The following is a 16,988-nucleotide window of genomic DNA, read 5'->3' as shown; positions in this document are numbered from 1 at the left end:
CGATTTTAATATCCACATAATGCTACCTCACCCCAGCAGAAAAACATTAGCTCCAGTCATCCTGGAAAGGAGTGTTGACTGAGCTACTTAGTGTTTGTACAACAAAATTTTTTAGAGATATTAGTGATCTCTTAAATCCTCTGAGAAATGACCTTGAACAAATTAGTAAAATACCAGATCTGAACTGTGGGCAATTTCAAAATATATTTTCTGAAAAGGAGAACCCCCCCTATGTTTTAAGAAGGAAGTATTCTTCAATCTCTTTTCCTCACTTGACTTTTGATTTTGGGCAGCCAGTGAGAGCAAATAAAGCCTGACTTCCAGGACACAGGACACTGGTGTCTTGTCCTCCTTCATTGGTGGAGGACAATGGATGTTCATTACAATTTGAATAGGAATTTTAAAAGGATTTTTTTTTACAACTCTTCCCTACTCACTAACTAGCTTCAATGGAGAGTTCACAGCCAGATGGTGAAATTTCTGAACTGAATCCTGATCAATGGACAAAGCAGAAAAGAGGTTTAGGTAACACTTGGAGATTTTAGTGAAGTAGAGAATGATACTTCAGTCTTTTGTTGTTTCTCAACTGGTAAATAAAAAAAAAAAAAAAAAGAAGAAGGGAAATAAAATTATATGGGTGTTAAGATTTAGATCTACCTGGCAATTTGGAGGCATTATACTTGTTCAATTTTTGGGATAACCTAATTGAGTATTATGTGCTGATAAACTTTAGATGAAGTCTCCTCTTAGGCAACAGGGTTCACATTCCTTAAAAGGACATCTTTTACAAGCCTTTATCTCTTTAGAAAGGGTGGCTGATTTTATTTTCCAAAGATGGCCACATTATATCTCTTATCCCTATGCAATAGGACCTTGACACTCCTAAGAGGGAGAACTGAATTCATCCTCTCCTTGAATCTGGACTGGCCTTAGTGACTTGCTTGACCAATAGAACAGGACAGAAGGGACATTCTGGGACTTCCGAGTCTATATCTTAAGAAGACTTGCAGCTTCTGCTTGGTCTCTTAAAACACTTTAGGATTGCTTCTCCCTCTTAGAACTGAGATGCCACGTTAAAGCAACAACTTCCAGTCATCTGACTGAGCCATTTTGAATGTCCAGCTAGGTTTACCCTTAGAAGACCAAAGCCCCGGACATCTCGCTCTACCCACAAGAGAGATCCGAGTGAGAACTGCCCAGATAAACCTGAGTAAATGGAATAATAAAGAATGGTAACTTAGTGCTTAGGTCACAAAATGGGGTTTTCTTGGGGGGAGGAGGTGCACAGGGAGACTGTTATACCCAAAATGATGGGCTTTGGAGGCTGACTAAAGTTTGGAGTTTGGTTGTTTTGCTTCTTTTGTGACTGTGAATGAGTTACATAATTTTACTTTATGTCTCAGAGGTTCTGGTCTTTTCCTTTTAAAAATGGTAACAAAAGAAGGGGTTTCTCCACTGACCCATCATCCTCCTGCCTCTTATTTTCCTTAAGACTCTTAGATCAAAGCCAAAATAAATATAGTTACTATATGCCTTTACCTCTGAACCAACTTTTGAGGCATCAAAAATATTTTGACTCCTTTTACATGGATACTTCTTGCTTCCACTTTGGGTCTATGCTTACTTAGTGAAAGCACACTGATCGGGGAAAAGGTACTGAATCTGGACCTGTTGCCATCATTTTTCCAAACGCTCTCTCTTGAGACCTAATACCCAGGGAAAAGAGGGCAGGGCAGGCACAGAAGACACTCTCAGTCCATACCGACTAGAACACGCAATGCTATGCAAAGTTGCATCTCAAATGACATTAAGTGTCATCTCTAGGTGGGTCAATGAACTTTGCTGCGACATGACCAGGAAGGAAAGTTAATTAGAGGGTTTGACTTCTGATCTCAGTTTCTCCATCATCAGGCAAGTCCCCTAATTCCTAGACTTAGCTTCTTCTTAGATAAGCTGACTTGGTTTTAGGCTCAATTACTTTTCTATTTTAGTCACATTACCTGGTTGCTAACCCTAACTACTTCCCCACTAGCCAAGTTAATATTCCTGATACTGAAGCATGGGAATGATATGTGATAAGCCAATACACAGAATTATTGTGAACATTAAATTAAGGTAAGGAAGGGGAGGTACTTTGAGACATGTGAAGTGCTACACAAATGTAAGGATACCTCTGTCAGGTATCATAATTTCCTTTATTTTATACAACATAAATTGTTTCAATAATCTTATTACATTTATTATTAAAAATATCTTCAAATTTGTTTCTTATTATCATGATTGCTATTTTAGTACAGGTTGCCATCATTTCTTGCTGGGGCCCCCTGGCACCTCCTAGCATATTTCTCTACTTTAAGAGGCTTATTTCCTCCTTATTCCATCACCTGCCCATTGCCAGAGTTTTCTTCTAAAAGCACAAATATCATCATGACAATTCCCTATTTTAGAACTGCCTCTGATTCCTCATTGCTTGAAGATAATTCAAATTCCTTAGATGGTGGCTAAAGCCTTCACAATCTTAATTTTACATTTCCCAGTGTCATTTTCCTCCACTTATGCACCTACTGCACCACATTCTCCCTGACTTTACATACCACATTTTCTTGTACATTTTCATTCATCCTTCATTCATCAACATTTCAATGAAATGCCACCTCCTCTGTGCAACATTTGTTGCCAATTCTATGAAGACAGTCATCTTCCTGTTTTCCTGAAACTCTTTATAACTTTATTATAACATTTTTTTCTCAACATATTCTAATTATTAGTTTACATAATCATGGGTGCCATCAGACAGTGACTTCTGAAACGCCCATATCCTGCCATATTTATCTTTGTCTACCCAGTGTCTTGTCCTTGCTATCAGCTTATGGGAAAAAGAAGTCATTTTTCAAGGAGAGAGACATAACAGCAAAAAGGTTCAACCTGTATCTGAGATTGGGCCTCAAGGGTTACAATTGAATCTGTGAATTTAGGAAGAAAAAAGTATTTTAATTTTTCCTTTCTGAGATCCTGATTAGTTTTATTGAAAAATTCATGTTTTACTTCAAATTATAATATTAACACATTGATTCACACAGAATAACATGGGATGAATGCTGTACCCATAAGCCTAGACTAAATTATGTTACAGCAACAAAGACCTCAAGTTCATAAAGGCTTATAAAAACAGGGTTAGGTTTATTTTTTTGTTCATACTCGACGTAATATGGGTTGGCTCCACATCATCTTTGTTCTAGAACTCAAGCTAAAGAAGGATCTCCTATGTGGACAGTTCCAGCTATGCTTCAGAAGGAAACGAGAGATGCAAGAGCGACGAAAGCTCTTGAGCCTTTGGCTGGGAAGTGACATGAGTCAGCCAGTGAGTTACATGGCCATGCCTGAGATCAGTAGGCAGCAATGAATATTGTGAACAGAGAGCAACCTCTGCTATTGAGGACAAACAGGTCATATTGTCACTACCAAGTTAAGACTTCTGGAATAGTTTGCTTTTGATAAGAATCTGAGAAAACACACCCTGCTAACATGACTGCAGCCATATAGCTTTGCTTGAGTCAAGCTTAAGTTGGAAAATTTCAGAGGAAAAAATAGTACCATGAGGTTTTTATATCTATTGATTTTCTATTAATCCTGGAGTGTGATGGAACACAGAAAGTGCAGGATTCTGGCTAATGGAAGCATGTAACCAATAAAATTAAAGAGAATAGCTCAGGCTACCTACTATGAAAATCTATTAGACATTATGGATTTTTTTAAAAGAAATTATTTATTTATTCATGAGAAACACACACAGAGAGAGACAGAGACACAGGCAGAGAGAGAAGCAGGATCCCTGCAGGGAGCCCAATATGGGACTCGATCCCAGGTCTCCAGGATCACACCCTGAGCTGAAGGCAGACACTCAACTGCTGAGTCACCCAGGTGTCCCAGATTTTTTTTAAATATATAAAGACGGGGCCTTTACCTGCTTTAGATTTGCCCTAAGGGAAAAAAGACTTGCACTAAAGTATTTTTTGTGTTCATCATACCACCAAGCAAAATAACCCACATCACTGGAAATATTTTGGTGAAGCTACACATTTCTTCAGGTTGTATTCTCATCAAATGATGTCACCACTACAGAGCTTCTGACATTTTTTAAAATATCTCCCCTTTGCGTGTAACAATACAAATAAGTACCTCAATTTGCATAGCCAACTCCTGTCCTCAAGTTCTTACCATCAAAGAATTCCTACTTTGTGAACTTCTTTTAGAATCTGCAGAGTCAATGTCTTTAACATGGTGAAGAATTTCTTTGCCAAACGAATTTTCAGGCAGAATAAAAATCTTGGCACTCTGGGCTCAGATAGAGCATCTGTGATGCTTGGCAACACATCTGGTTCTGCTGCTTTGGTGAAGAAACATTCTCCTCATCTCAACATGCAGTGGTGTCAGCCAGTGTCAACGATCCTGCCAGGGTTCCTGAAAAAAATTGTGTCTATTTCTACGAATGCTGTCAACCCCTTGAGAGCCAGGCCCGACACACTATTTCAAGAGGTTTTGTCAAGAAATGGGAGTATAATGGTAAGTTCATTGCTGCAATATAGACGTTAACTAGCTTTCCAGAGGATCTGTCTTGAAACATGATTGACTTTCAAATACAAGTTCTGCTTTTTTGAGGCAAAGAAAATCCAATGATTGGAATACACCAACAGGAAATAGTCCATTCATAGTTTGCTTTACTTGATGGTTATTCTTGCTAAATGATCCAAGTCAATCTTTCTATTTCAATTCTTTTTTGCTCCACTGCCACGCTGGGAGGGCATCTTGGGGCATTTACCTACACATTCCAAGGCTGAAGAAGTGCTTCTGAAAACTGGAACAAGGAGTGACAAAGCTTTCCAATTTGTTTACAGGTAGAAATCCACAGACACTTGGAATCGTTAGATAACTCTTTAAAGGCTAATTCTGTCTCCAATGACTTCACAGAATTGTGAACATCTAATCTTTTTTTTTTTTAAATGATGAGGCATTAATGATGCAAATATGTTAAAAGATTAGCTTCTCGGCACAAGAGAATAGGAATTCAACAAGGACTTTGGAGAGCTCGAGGAATTCCTCTGTGCTTAACCCTCATCTAATAAAGCCACGGCAGTTCCCATTCTGTTTGCTACTGTTTTCTCTTGCCAAGTCAGTGTTTTAAGCACGTATTGCCATGCAACTGAAAAGTCATAGTCAAACAGATGTCAAAAATAACAAGCCTCTTGCTGTGTCAAAAACCACTCCATAATTTCAATATCAAAGCCGAACATCAGCCTTCTTGTAGAAGCTTACTTTTGAGCTGAACTAAACTTTATTTTTACTTGGAAAATTTGCATTTATCTCAGGTATTTGAGGAAACTAGGCATTAATGTGAAGAGGAAGGTAGTAAAAGGCACAGAGATATGACTTTATAAAAATATTTTATAGTTTCTGTGAAATAATTCAATTTCCATTGCAATAAAAGAAAGAGACATGAAAAAGTTTTTTTGTGTACGTGTTTATGTTTGTTTGCTTTTTTTTCTAGGGAAAAAAATCTAAAGCTTTCTTCAGATTTTGAAAGGGTCTGTGACCTGAGTGGGGCTAATACCCTTTGCCCTCATGCTTTATAAAGTGAAATGTTTTGAGGAATAGAATGAATATTGAGGATTATTCCAGAAGTGAAATTCTTCTGTGGATACAACATCAAGTTAATGATGACTTGATCCTGCACTCACCAATGAATAATACAGGCTCCTAAACAGGAAAGTAACCAAGTGCATAGACATGGGGTGCAAAACCACTCTCATTTTTGGACAAGCTTTTCTGAATAAAAACTAAGGCAATCTGGATAAAAACATTGGCTTTGTTATACTGTTCCTAATTTCCATATTGAATGAAGAACTGTGTAGCCATATTTACATAGAAAAGTAGGATTAAGTTATAAGGAAAAATTAGGAGCACAGATCTAGTGCTTTAACATGTAATATTATTTTAGAAGTGTGGAAAATGCAGTGGGAAGACACCTGTATTAGTTCCATTGCTGCCATAATAGATAAATCCAGTGGCTTAAACAACACAAATGTATTATCTTACAGTTCTGTAGTCCAGAAGTCAGAAATATGTCTCACTGGGCTAAAATCAAGATGTGGGCAGGACTGTATTTCTTTCTGGAGACTCTAGGGGAGAATCCATCTCCTTGCCCTTGCCCTCTCTGGCTTCTAAAGGCTGCCCCCGTTTCTGGGTTGGTGGCCACCTTCTTCCATCTTCAAAGCCTGTATAGCAGCTCAGTCCTCTAATCCCACCCTGCTCCCCATTAGTTTGGCTTATTAAGCCAGTGCTCTGGCCTTGACTCCATCCTCCCCCACAATGGGTGCTGTACACCGGCTCCTTCTTCTGCAGCTTCTCTTTGTGCTTGTTGAGCCTACGGTACAGGGTGCATCCTTTCTTGGACTGCAGAACTCCCTGAGGTTCTCTTTCTGAATCTGGTAAATGATGGTGAGAACAGAGTGATGGCTTGCAGACAGCTCAGATCTTGGAGACCTTGGACCCTGCACTGTCCATCATGCTGGTGACTTGCAGCTGGAGGACTCTACCTTCGGTTCCTTCAGATGTGTCAGCAGTTTTCCCTTCTTGTCAGACTGGTCCCGAGCACTGGTTTGGGCCATAGTTGTGCAAGGAGTGGCCACGATGATGGCCTCTTTGACTTTTTTTTTCAGATTTTATTTATTTATTCATGAGAGACATAGAAGGAAGCAGAGACATAGGGAGAGGGAGAAGCAGGCTCCCTGAAGTGAGCCTGATGTGGGACTCGATCCCAGGACCCCGAGGATCATGACCTGAGCCCAAGGCAGATACTCGACCACTGAGCCACCCAGATGTACCCAGCCTCTTAGACTTTTAAGGACACTTATTATTATATTGGGCCCACTCAGATAATCAAGCATAATCCTCCCATTGTAAGGTCAGCTCATTAGCAACCTTTCCCTCATATGCCACCTCAGGACCTCTTTGTGACACAGGTTCCAGGGATTAGGACGAGAACATCTTTGAGGGGTTATTATTCTGCCCACTATACCACTGCTTAGCAGGAGTAGTGAGAAAGGGTGAAAACACAGGAAAAAAGTGTAAAGAACTGGAACTTAGAACTAAAGAGCTCCTAGCTGGGATAGATGGTGTACTCCCTGATTATGCCACTAGAATACCTGAAAATCACGTCTAAGGTCATTTGCACCTGTTCTTTGATTTTTATTCTCCTGGAAAACTTAGTTTTAAGGAGCAGTAAAGATGCCAAACTTGGAGAACCTGAGGGTCAGCCATGGATCTGCCACTTATTGTCTATATCACCTTTGGCAGCACACCTATGTTTGGTTGAAGTATAATTTCCTCATTCTAAAATGAATTTAAACTAGTGGGTCTAGATGATTGTGGTAGGCAAAATTCTAAGATGACTGCCAAGACTCCCACTTCCTGGTGCCTATGTCCTGTATAATCCCCTCCCCTTGTATGTGAAGGGAATTAGGAATACATGGGACACCTGGGTGGCTCAGTGGTTGAATAAAATCTTTAAAAAAAAAAAAAGGAATTAGGAATACAATGGAGTGCTCATCCCAATTTTAGGTTACATTACATGGCCCAGTGGACTTGAAGAAAAGATGCTCTTTGGTAGGCCTGATCCAATCAGGCGAACCTTTAAAAGGGACTGGACTCTTCCTGAAGAAAGAGAGTTGAAAAGTTAGATTTTCCAGAAGGGAGATTCTCCCTTGGTGGATATAAAGATGGAAGGGACCATGGAAAGTGACCACTAGGAGTGAAAAGCCAACAAGGAAGCAAGGGCTTCAGTCCTCCAAATACAAGGAACTGAATTCTACTAAAAACCTGAAAGAGCTTGCAACTGGATTCTTCTGCAGAGCCTCAGATGAAAACTCAGCCGGACTGATACCTTGAGTATTAGACTCTGAGCAGAGAACCCAGTTGAGCCATGCCTACACTTCTGACCTACTGAATCCAGAGCTAATACATGTGGCTTGTTTTAAGCCTCTGAGTCTGTAGTCATTTGTTGTGTAGTGGTAGGAAACTAGTAAACTAATACAATGACATTTCAGTTAAATGTGAGTTAAGATTTCTTTGCAAGCATTTTTTTTCTTGACTCTTCTCTCCCTGCCTTTCTCCAAAGCATTGATCTGCTTCCCCACCATGTAATTATTTCATTGACTATAACTAGAAAATGCCATTTTGTCAAATTAAAATTTTCTCTCCTATCACAAATCAGAGTTATCTCCTTCCTCCCCCACTCCCCCACCATCCTTAATTTGAGACGCAGAGAATTATGCAGCTTGGGTATATTACATACATTTTAAGGCTAGAGAATCAAACCAGATAACACAGATTTTGAGAATTAAAGCAAACAACCTATGTATTTTGAAGTAACTCAGACATGTTTCACCCATTGCATCTAGTTATCTTGAAACACAGTAACCTTGACATAATGGCTGAAGAAAAGGGTAAAGCAACGTAAGTATAAATGCCTGAACATTTTAATATCTTTTATCAATAAACATTAGTAGTGTGCCATGCATTTGAATCCATGCTTATCCTGAGGAAAACCTGCATTCTATCTTCTGCTTCCTGAAATTGCATCTGGATCCCATTACAAGGGTAGGACACCATGGGAAGCATGCCTAAACTTTTTAAGCTACAAAATGAAAGCTGATCTTCATTAATTAGATGTCTAGATTATGCAGATTGACCACTGTATTATCATAAATAACAAGGTCAAAAACACTATTATATGGCTTATTGATAACTCCACCCAGGTAATTTCACTAAGCCTTATTTACTAAGACATTCTATTAACCACAAAAGCAGGATTTGATGTCAGGTCAAAAATCAGATCAAACTGTGACTTTGTGGTTGATAGCGGAGAGAATGCTCTACAACAAAGGGAATGGAGAACACAGTGTGATGTCTTCCTAACATGCAATTCGGGAGAAATTTCATCCCCAGCATAGCTTCACCTACTACATTAGGCAGATAAGTGAGAATATTACAAGTCAATGATTCATAATTAAGACCCACCATTAAAGCTCATATTCCCTGCCTCTGTGAAAACCCTGGAATTGGATTAAGAGAGAGAAACCACCTGATTTTAGATTCAAGCAAATGTGGACAATGGATTCTAGAACGAAGGTGAAGTTTGAGGATCACAACCCCTCACCTGAATAATGATCAGCTGTTTTAATAAAAAGGGAGAACACAAGGAAAAAAAAAAAAACATACTCAAAAGGCCATGGTGTGGAAAGGCTTCAAGATCTGGGGATTCAGGTGAATCATGACTTAGCTTTTACCAACTTTAACCAAAGTCTTCCCAGGTGCTGAAGTTAGCACCAAAGGAAAACTCTCACAAAACTATTACGTGAAGTAATTATAATCTTTGTCTGCTTCACCTTTTTGTACCTGTGTCTTTGCCATCCATATAATTATGTTGAGGGAAAACACTTCGAGCCAAAATGAAATAAACGACTTCGGTTTATGCCCACACGGACCTTGTCAAGTAGCCAATGACTTGCCCTTTCATTGTGAGTGACTAATATCAATGCTGGCTCTAAAGAAAGACACTTTTCATAATCGCCCAACAATCTGCTAAGTGAAAACATATGGATGGGCTTAGGCAAAGCCTGCCAGGGGTCTTTGCTGAATGGAAAACAGGTGCTCTCATTCTGTGCCACGTAATACCCCATTTACCCCCAAGTCCAAAGGTTAGAGGACTAATAGCTGCCTTGTGGTAATCAGGGAAAGCCAAGAAACCAGCCCTGGTGAAACATCTGGGACATATTTTACATACTTGCAACATATGCTTCAGGTTCAATTAAAGTGAGGCTTTGGCACATTTATTAATCTTTTTTACTTTTATCCTATAAGAGGACTCACTGACCTGACCCCACTATTATACCAGATGAGAAAACAGAGAAATAATGAGAGCTAGAGGTCAGTACCTGCTCATATGGCAAAAAACACATTTGTTTTCTCCTGAAATTCCATTACGCATGACTCTATACACAAACTTTAAACAGAGGAACCAATGAATTTTTTAAAGTAGGAAATTACCCTTCTCCCACTCAGACACACTGATAGCCCAGACTTACAACCTTTACCACTCTGACAGCCAGTCAAGAGACGGAAGCTGGTAAATGGAAACTCGAAGGATCCCTTCCTATTTCCATTGCTTATAGTAAAAAATTCATATTTTAACGCATCCACTCTAGGATTCTCCCATTATGCAAGCCCCTAAAAGTATTTTGTAAATTATTAGACTTGAGATTTTCTTTTTGTTCAGATATGATTTTTAGGCTATCAATTGCATTATGCGTAGAGAAGAAAAGCCTCCTTACATATCACCTGAATAAAGGGTTGGATTTATGAAAATCAGCTCACAATCTTTTCATATGGAAAATACACTGTTTGTCAGCATCCTGCACACAAGAATACAGTTGAATTCACACAGTAATTTAAGCACTCACTTTCAATCAACTTTGGTAACTAGATCTCAAAATGTGTTAGAACCAGGGTGTCAGTTTCAGCCACCTAAACCCTAGATTACGATAGATGCCACTCCAGCGGCTTAGTGCTGTTTCCACCTGGCGTGTTCCACTTGACATCTAGCTTTTGGTGAGCTGGCTAACCAGGTGTGTTATTTGTTTCCCACTCCTAACATCCTCTCTATTAAAAAAATGACCATCGAGGGGAGAAGAGTGGCTTGGAGTATCAACAAACTGGTTAAAAAAAAAAAAATACAGGTTGACTTCAAGCAGGGACACTGAAGTACTAGACTTCACTAAGGGTTTCCATTTATTAACGTTTCGGAGGGAACGCCTGCTGCTGGAATGAATCTTTATGGTGGCTTTAATAATAAAGCAGCAACAAGCAAGGGAAAATGGCCATAAATGGATGGCAGCTCCGTGTTTATCAGCAGAGAAATGATGATTCAGAGCTGGCATGTTGAGTTAAAATACAAGCTCTCTACAGCTCTACAACTGACCTTAACAATAAATCATATCATTTATTGCCAGAAGTGTATGTTCATGTTATTTAACATTAAAAACAAGCACATACGTGTTTGTGTAGAAAGGAGATTTTGTTAGCGTCTCTTTGGTGCTGTCGCTAATGACTGAATGATGTGCAGAAGAAAAATTTCACCTAAGAGCTCTACCAATTTCAAAATGTTTGGAATAGCATGAGAAGGGAATAAAGTGTGTGTGTGTGTGTGTGTGTGTGTGTGTGTGTGTCTATGTTTTCATTTTCCTTCTAGCACTGAATATTAGTCAAGAGAAAATCATTTGGGAGTTTGACTAATCACTGTGTATGGGTTTTTTTTTTTTTTTTTTTTTAACATTCCTAATGCTTGCTTCCAGCATGCAAATTCTTATACCAGGATATAACTGTACATCTTTACTAGAATCAAAGGTCAAGGGCATAAATTAAGATACGGTGTTGTTCTCTTTTATTCAAAAAAAAATTCACTGCTTTACTCTAATAGCAATCATTCCAGTGAAGGTCAAAATCTGGTTTTAGGTGCCAAACAATTTGGAAATAATGAATGATATTCTCTCTTCCCTCCCAATCTCACTCTAGGACTTTTTAGATTTTTGATCTAGAGATGCCCAAGGATTTTGATAAACCAGCATATCTATCCTCCTTGCCATCAAAAGCCTTTCTTCTGACCCCAGACATGGCTACAGTGGTGCAAGGTCATTTCTGATTCATCTTTCCAGTTGTCCCTTCTCCCCAGGGGACAACCAATCCAAGCAATCCCAGAAACAATTTTTTTTTTTTTTTTTACTGTGATCACCATTCTCATGCCAACCAGCAATCAGAAAATAACCTCTCAACAGGCTTTCCTGACCAAGGAGCCACAGAGCCATTCCAAGTCAAGCCTAGGCAAAGGCCGTGAGCACTGGGATTATTTAAATACCCTCCGGAGCGCTCCATGCACATGTGTTCTTTTGCTGAGCAATTCCTCGAAAATTACAGATGACAATATCCATGTTCGACTTAAGCAGGCTGCTATTTTTTCCCTTCTCTCTTCCTCCGAAGTGTAGCCCGATTTGTAATACTCAAGATAGGACAAATTTTTGCCCTTCAAAAACAGTTGTCACTGCCGTTATCTTCACGAGAGCTATCAAGTTCCAGACAAGCTGAATTATTTTTTTTTTGTTCCTGGCAGAAAAATATTTGACCCAGCTCTGGACAAAAGCGAAGAGGATTTATAGCCCTCTCTCCTTCTTTGCAACATGCAGTGGCATTGTTAGGATGATAAACAGCACTGTCCAATTTTCTGGACTCGAACACTTCAACTCCTTTTTTAACTGTCTGTGAAAACAGTGTCATGTCTACATTTCCCCATCCCCTGGTACCCAAGTGCTGGGAAAGATAATTACCTTGTCATCTTTGTCATCTTCTTCTTCCTCGTCCTCCAGCATGTCCTCCACTACCTACAGACAGAAACAGAAGTCATTTTCATGCTCATAAAGGAGAGAATTTTGTTCTGTCATTTTGAACCTTTTGGAAATGAAAACTTTATGAACATTTGAAACAGATGCACAGAGAGGGAACATTTGATCTAGAAACAGGGATTAGGAAAATGCTATGCCTTTAATTGATTGGAACCAGGGAACCGAATCCCAGTCAGGGGAACCCTATTTGTGGGAAATGTTCTGTGACAACTTAAAAAATCTGAAATCTGCGTAAGGTGAGCTAACATTAATTTGAGAGGTGCTTCCAATAGGAGATTTCCTTTTACCTGCTCCACTGTCTGTATTAATCAGACACTCTAAGTCTGGAACCAGATAACCAAGCAGAAAGCAGCTCTGCTAGTTCTAATTTACTTTTCACCAAACTCTAAGGTAAAGGATCCTATCTGTCCATTGATTTATGCTGGTGATCTATGGCATAAAGCTGACAGCTTTCACGACTCAAATTTTACTTATTTTTAATTTTATTGAACAAATTTGATTTGTAACATTGCGTAAGTTTAAAGTATGCCACGTGCTAATTGGATCCATTTATATATTGTAATGTGGCAATATTTACCATCTTGCGTAATTAGAGCACATTTTTAACGTCTTTGTTCATTGTACTGTGTGTTAGATCTCTATGGCTTATTTGCTACCTGTCATGTATTTGTACCCCTAAACACTGTCACTGCTTTCCCTGCCCCCATCCCCTGGTAACCATCATTTTGCTAGCTTCTTTTCATAGGTTTAGCTTTTTTAGATTCCGCACATAAGTGTTATATTACCCTTTCTTTGACTTATCTTGCTTTAATGTTCCCAAGGTGCACCCATGTTGTCACAAAAGGGATGCTATCCTTCCTTTCTTGTAACTAACATTCCCCTGTGTATATGTACCACGTCCTTTTTACCCATTCCTCCACCAATGGGCATTTGGGTTGTTTCTGTATATTGGCTTTTGTGAATAGTGCTGTGGCAAACATGGCAGCGCACATAACTTTTCGATATCCTGTTTTCATTTCCTTTGGGTATATGCCCAGAAGTATAATTGTTGGATCATATGGTAGGCCTGTTTTTATTTTTTTTTTAGGAAACTCCATGTTGTTTCCACAGCATTTGGACCAATTTACAGCCCCACTAACAATCTATATGGGTTCTCTCCTCACCACAAACTCAACAGCATCTATGGTCTCTTCCTGATGATAGCCATTCTAACAGATGTTAGCTAACTCAGTGGTACATTGACACAGAGGTCATATTGCGGTTTTGACTTGCATTTCCTTGATATTAGTGATGTTAAGCATCATTTCATCTATCTGGTGGCCATTTCGATGTCCTCTTTAGAAAACTGTTTAGTTCTTCTGCCTATTTTCGAATTGGATTGCTTTTTTTTGTTATGGAGTTGACCGAATTCTTTAGATATTTTGGATATTAACCCCATATCTGATATATGGTTTGCAGAATTTTTTCCCATTCTGTAGGTTATTTATTTTGTTGATTATTTTGCTGGGCAGAAGCTTTTGAGTTTGATGTAGTCCCATTTGTTAATTTTTTCTTTTGTCATTTGTCGTTTGTAGTTTTGGTGTCACCAAGGCTCAAAGTTTAATTCTTGTGTATAAATGTCAACTTTTGACTGTCTCTGTGTTACTTTTTGATTTTGTGGATTATCAGAAACTCTAATTCTCTGATTTTATACAAGGGTTACATTAGGAGAATGGACATTGAAATAAAATTAGAAATGTATCCAATAGTCAAATGTATATAATACATATATATAACCCATGTAGGTGGGTATGAATGTACTTTTTAATGACTCCTAGTTTACTTAGCACAATGGGCTGGTCATTTTGGATTTGCTCAATATTTACCCTTTTCTTGATTAATGTGTAACTGTGGCATTACAAATGGGACTTCACTGTTTCAGGTATTTTATTATGGTTTTATATGCCTACGGTTTCTCTCTCTCTCTCTCTCTCTCTCTCTCTCTCTCTCTCTCTCCAGGGAAACCAAAAACTTAAAAAAACTTTGGGGAGGGTTGCTATTCAGTTAAGTGCCAACCTCTAATTACATTCATGCCATTTCATATAATTTCTAATTCTTATGGTGTTTTTTTATCCAGTCTGTATCTCTATTTCTGAATAAACTTGATAGAATCACGGTTATTAAATATTTTTAAATCTTTCTTTCAAAGCTCATAACTTTAAAAGATAGAGACAGCTCGTGCTTCTTTCATGTGGCTTATGATACAGGCAGGAATATGTTATGAGTGAAAACTTCAATAGCTAAGACTGTATTATGCAAAGAGCTACACAAACTGAGATAACATGTCGGGACTCTCAGTGATCTAATAATTGTTCTCAAGTATTCTAAAAGCATTAGCTGATTTAAAAGAATAGCCCAAATGCAAGCCTCCATTTCTCACAAACCAGTATATTACCAAAGCATCTGACAACCTGTGAGGTTGTTCCTAATTTAATGTCATACTTCAAATCTTCTATTATATGGAGGAATTTTGTGGTCTTTCCTTTGGACTTTCAGCATTTCAGAAGAAACACAGCAGCACAATGTGCTGGTTCCAATACCTGGTGAGAGTTTACACTTGTTTTGAAGACATATAAAGCAATTCAGCCTCAACTAGAAAGGAGAACTCTTAACATTCACTCTAACTGTATTCAGCAACTCCATAGGCATTTATTGCAAAGCCCCTTGGCCAAGAAACACACTGCTAGGTACTATGAGGATGCAAAGATGACTAACTCAGATTTTTCATCTATACTCATGTCAGCCCTCAAGAGGTTTATAATTCAGTAGAATTTAAAATGAGACTATAAGCTAATCTTTCACATAGGCTTTTACTTTCCTGAGATTTTAAGTATTCAGAAGTATGTAGACAATAACAGTAACAATGTATAATCAAGGTGTTATATGCCAGGCAATTCCAAATTGGTCTATTTTTGATGAGGGTTTAAGCGGGAGAAATAGCCACGCTATTTCAGCACATTGTATTTCTCCAAAAGAACTTACCTAACACAGCAAACAGCTGAAACCCAGACAGTGGGACAACACAGAGCCAGTTCCACCCTTTGCCCAGTTCTTGGGGGGGCGGGGGGAGAAGGAATTTACCTACCAACTCTCCTAACTTTTGTTTAAATGACTATAATTTTGTATCTCTAATAAAATGATTGATTTAGATTAAGTAATTTTTCACATTGGTCATTATGATCCATTTTATTTTTCAGTAAAAGTTGTATGTATTTGAGGTATAAAACAGGATGATTTAGTTAAGCAATATTTTACTAAAATTACCCACACACAGTCATTTATCAAATATGCCAAGGAAAAAGAAATGAACACTACAGCATACTTTTACTCCTGTGCATAAACTCTATGTTTTTGCTAGTTATTATTAAAAATACGTGCCCCTCCTCTTCAGTACTTATGATCATACTGCAGGTGCTAGGAAGTAAGAATGGTGGTGGATTTTGCAGATTGCAAGGTGCATAATAGATGTTCAAAAAATATTTGTTGATAGAATGAAGAGATGAAAGCGTCACCCATTCTTCATAGCTTTCAACACACTTTTACGTAAAAGAACTGAGCTAGCTTATCTGGAAAGACGTATACCTAATCAGTAATGCTGATTAATGAAAGCAACTATTCAAAATGTCTTCAAATATTTGCATGGAAACAAGAACCATAAATATTTAACCTTTAAGATCTGTAGATTTCACTACCTTCAAGTTAATCTTCAAAAATTCAAAATATCATCGTAACATAAAACAAGCCAATAGCTTAATTTACACATTTTCCAAGTCGGCTGCGAATCTTATGTTCAAGAACGACTCAAAGAGGTCTACGGAATCAGGCTCTTCATTTGCAAAACCCAAACTGTTCTTACCCTGCACAAGTGGGTAATTGGCTACGCACAATTGCTCTACAAATGTGCAGCCAGAACCACCCAATACAACCATTTGCTTTTACATTTGGCAGAAAAGTGTTGTGTTAGAGAGAGGCCTTTGTGTTGTGTTTTAGCGCTCTAGCGAGGGCTTTTCCCCTCTTCCAGTGCCTTTTTAATGTTATATCATAAACATCTACAAGTGAGGATTTATAATACAGATGCTTTCCTACGGATGCCTTTAAGCTGTTTCAGAATGTATCCCACTATTGCTTTTTGCTCAGGTGAAGTCTAAGGTGCCTTGGAAACTGGAGATAATGGCACCTAGCCCAGTGTTGATTAAGGATCCAATGAAATAATGCATGTAAAGTACTTAGCACACAGTTCCTGTATCAAAAGAAGTGTTCAAAAAGGTTAGCTATTAGTGAAAAGAAAAATAACATGAGCTTAGTGATATTTTAAACATTAATTTTTAAAAATTCGATTATGTCTTTTTTTTGTTCTGGGCAAAATATTCGGTATTCTTTATGACATACAAAATTCCAATTCATGTTTTGCAGACACCAAGAAACACATAAAGGGACACA

At 38.4% G+C, this 16,988-nt stretch overlaps 1 protein-coding gene across 17 annotated transcripts in view; it reads right to left on the bottom strand.

The window, feature by feature from the left end:
• Positions 1-16,988, bottom strand: part of MCTP1 (multiple C2 and transmembrane domain containing 1) — a 528,482-nt gene that overhangs the window by 64,446 nt on the left and 447,048 nt on the right. For all 17 annotated transcript variants that reach the window (XM_049108211.1, XM_049108223.1, XM_049108215.1 and 14 more), the window contains one exon: positions 12,435-12,488. In XM_049108211.1, the coding sequence (XP_048964168.1) occupies positions 12,435-12,488 (54 nt within the window). The remainder of the gene's footprint in view (positions 1-12,434; positions 12,489-16,988) is intronic.

The sequence above is a fragment of the Canis lupus genome, chromosome 3 (assembly GCF_003254725.2).
Source record: "Canis lupus dingo isolate Sandy chromosome 3, ASM325472v2, whole genome shotgun sequence".
Classification (NCBI taxonomy): domain Eukaryota; kingdom Metazoa; phylum Chordata; class Mammalia; order Carnivora; family Canidae; genus Canis; species Canis lupus.
The sequence above is the reverse complement of the archived record's forward strand: the minus strand, read 5'-3'. Positions and strand labels throughout refer to the sequence as shown.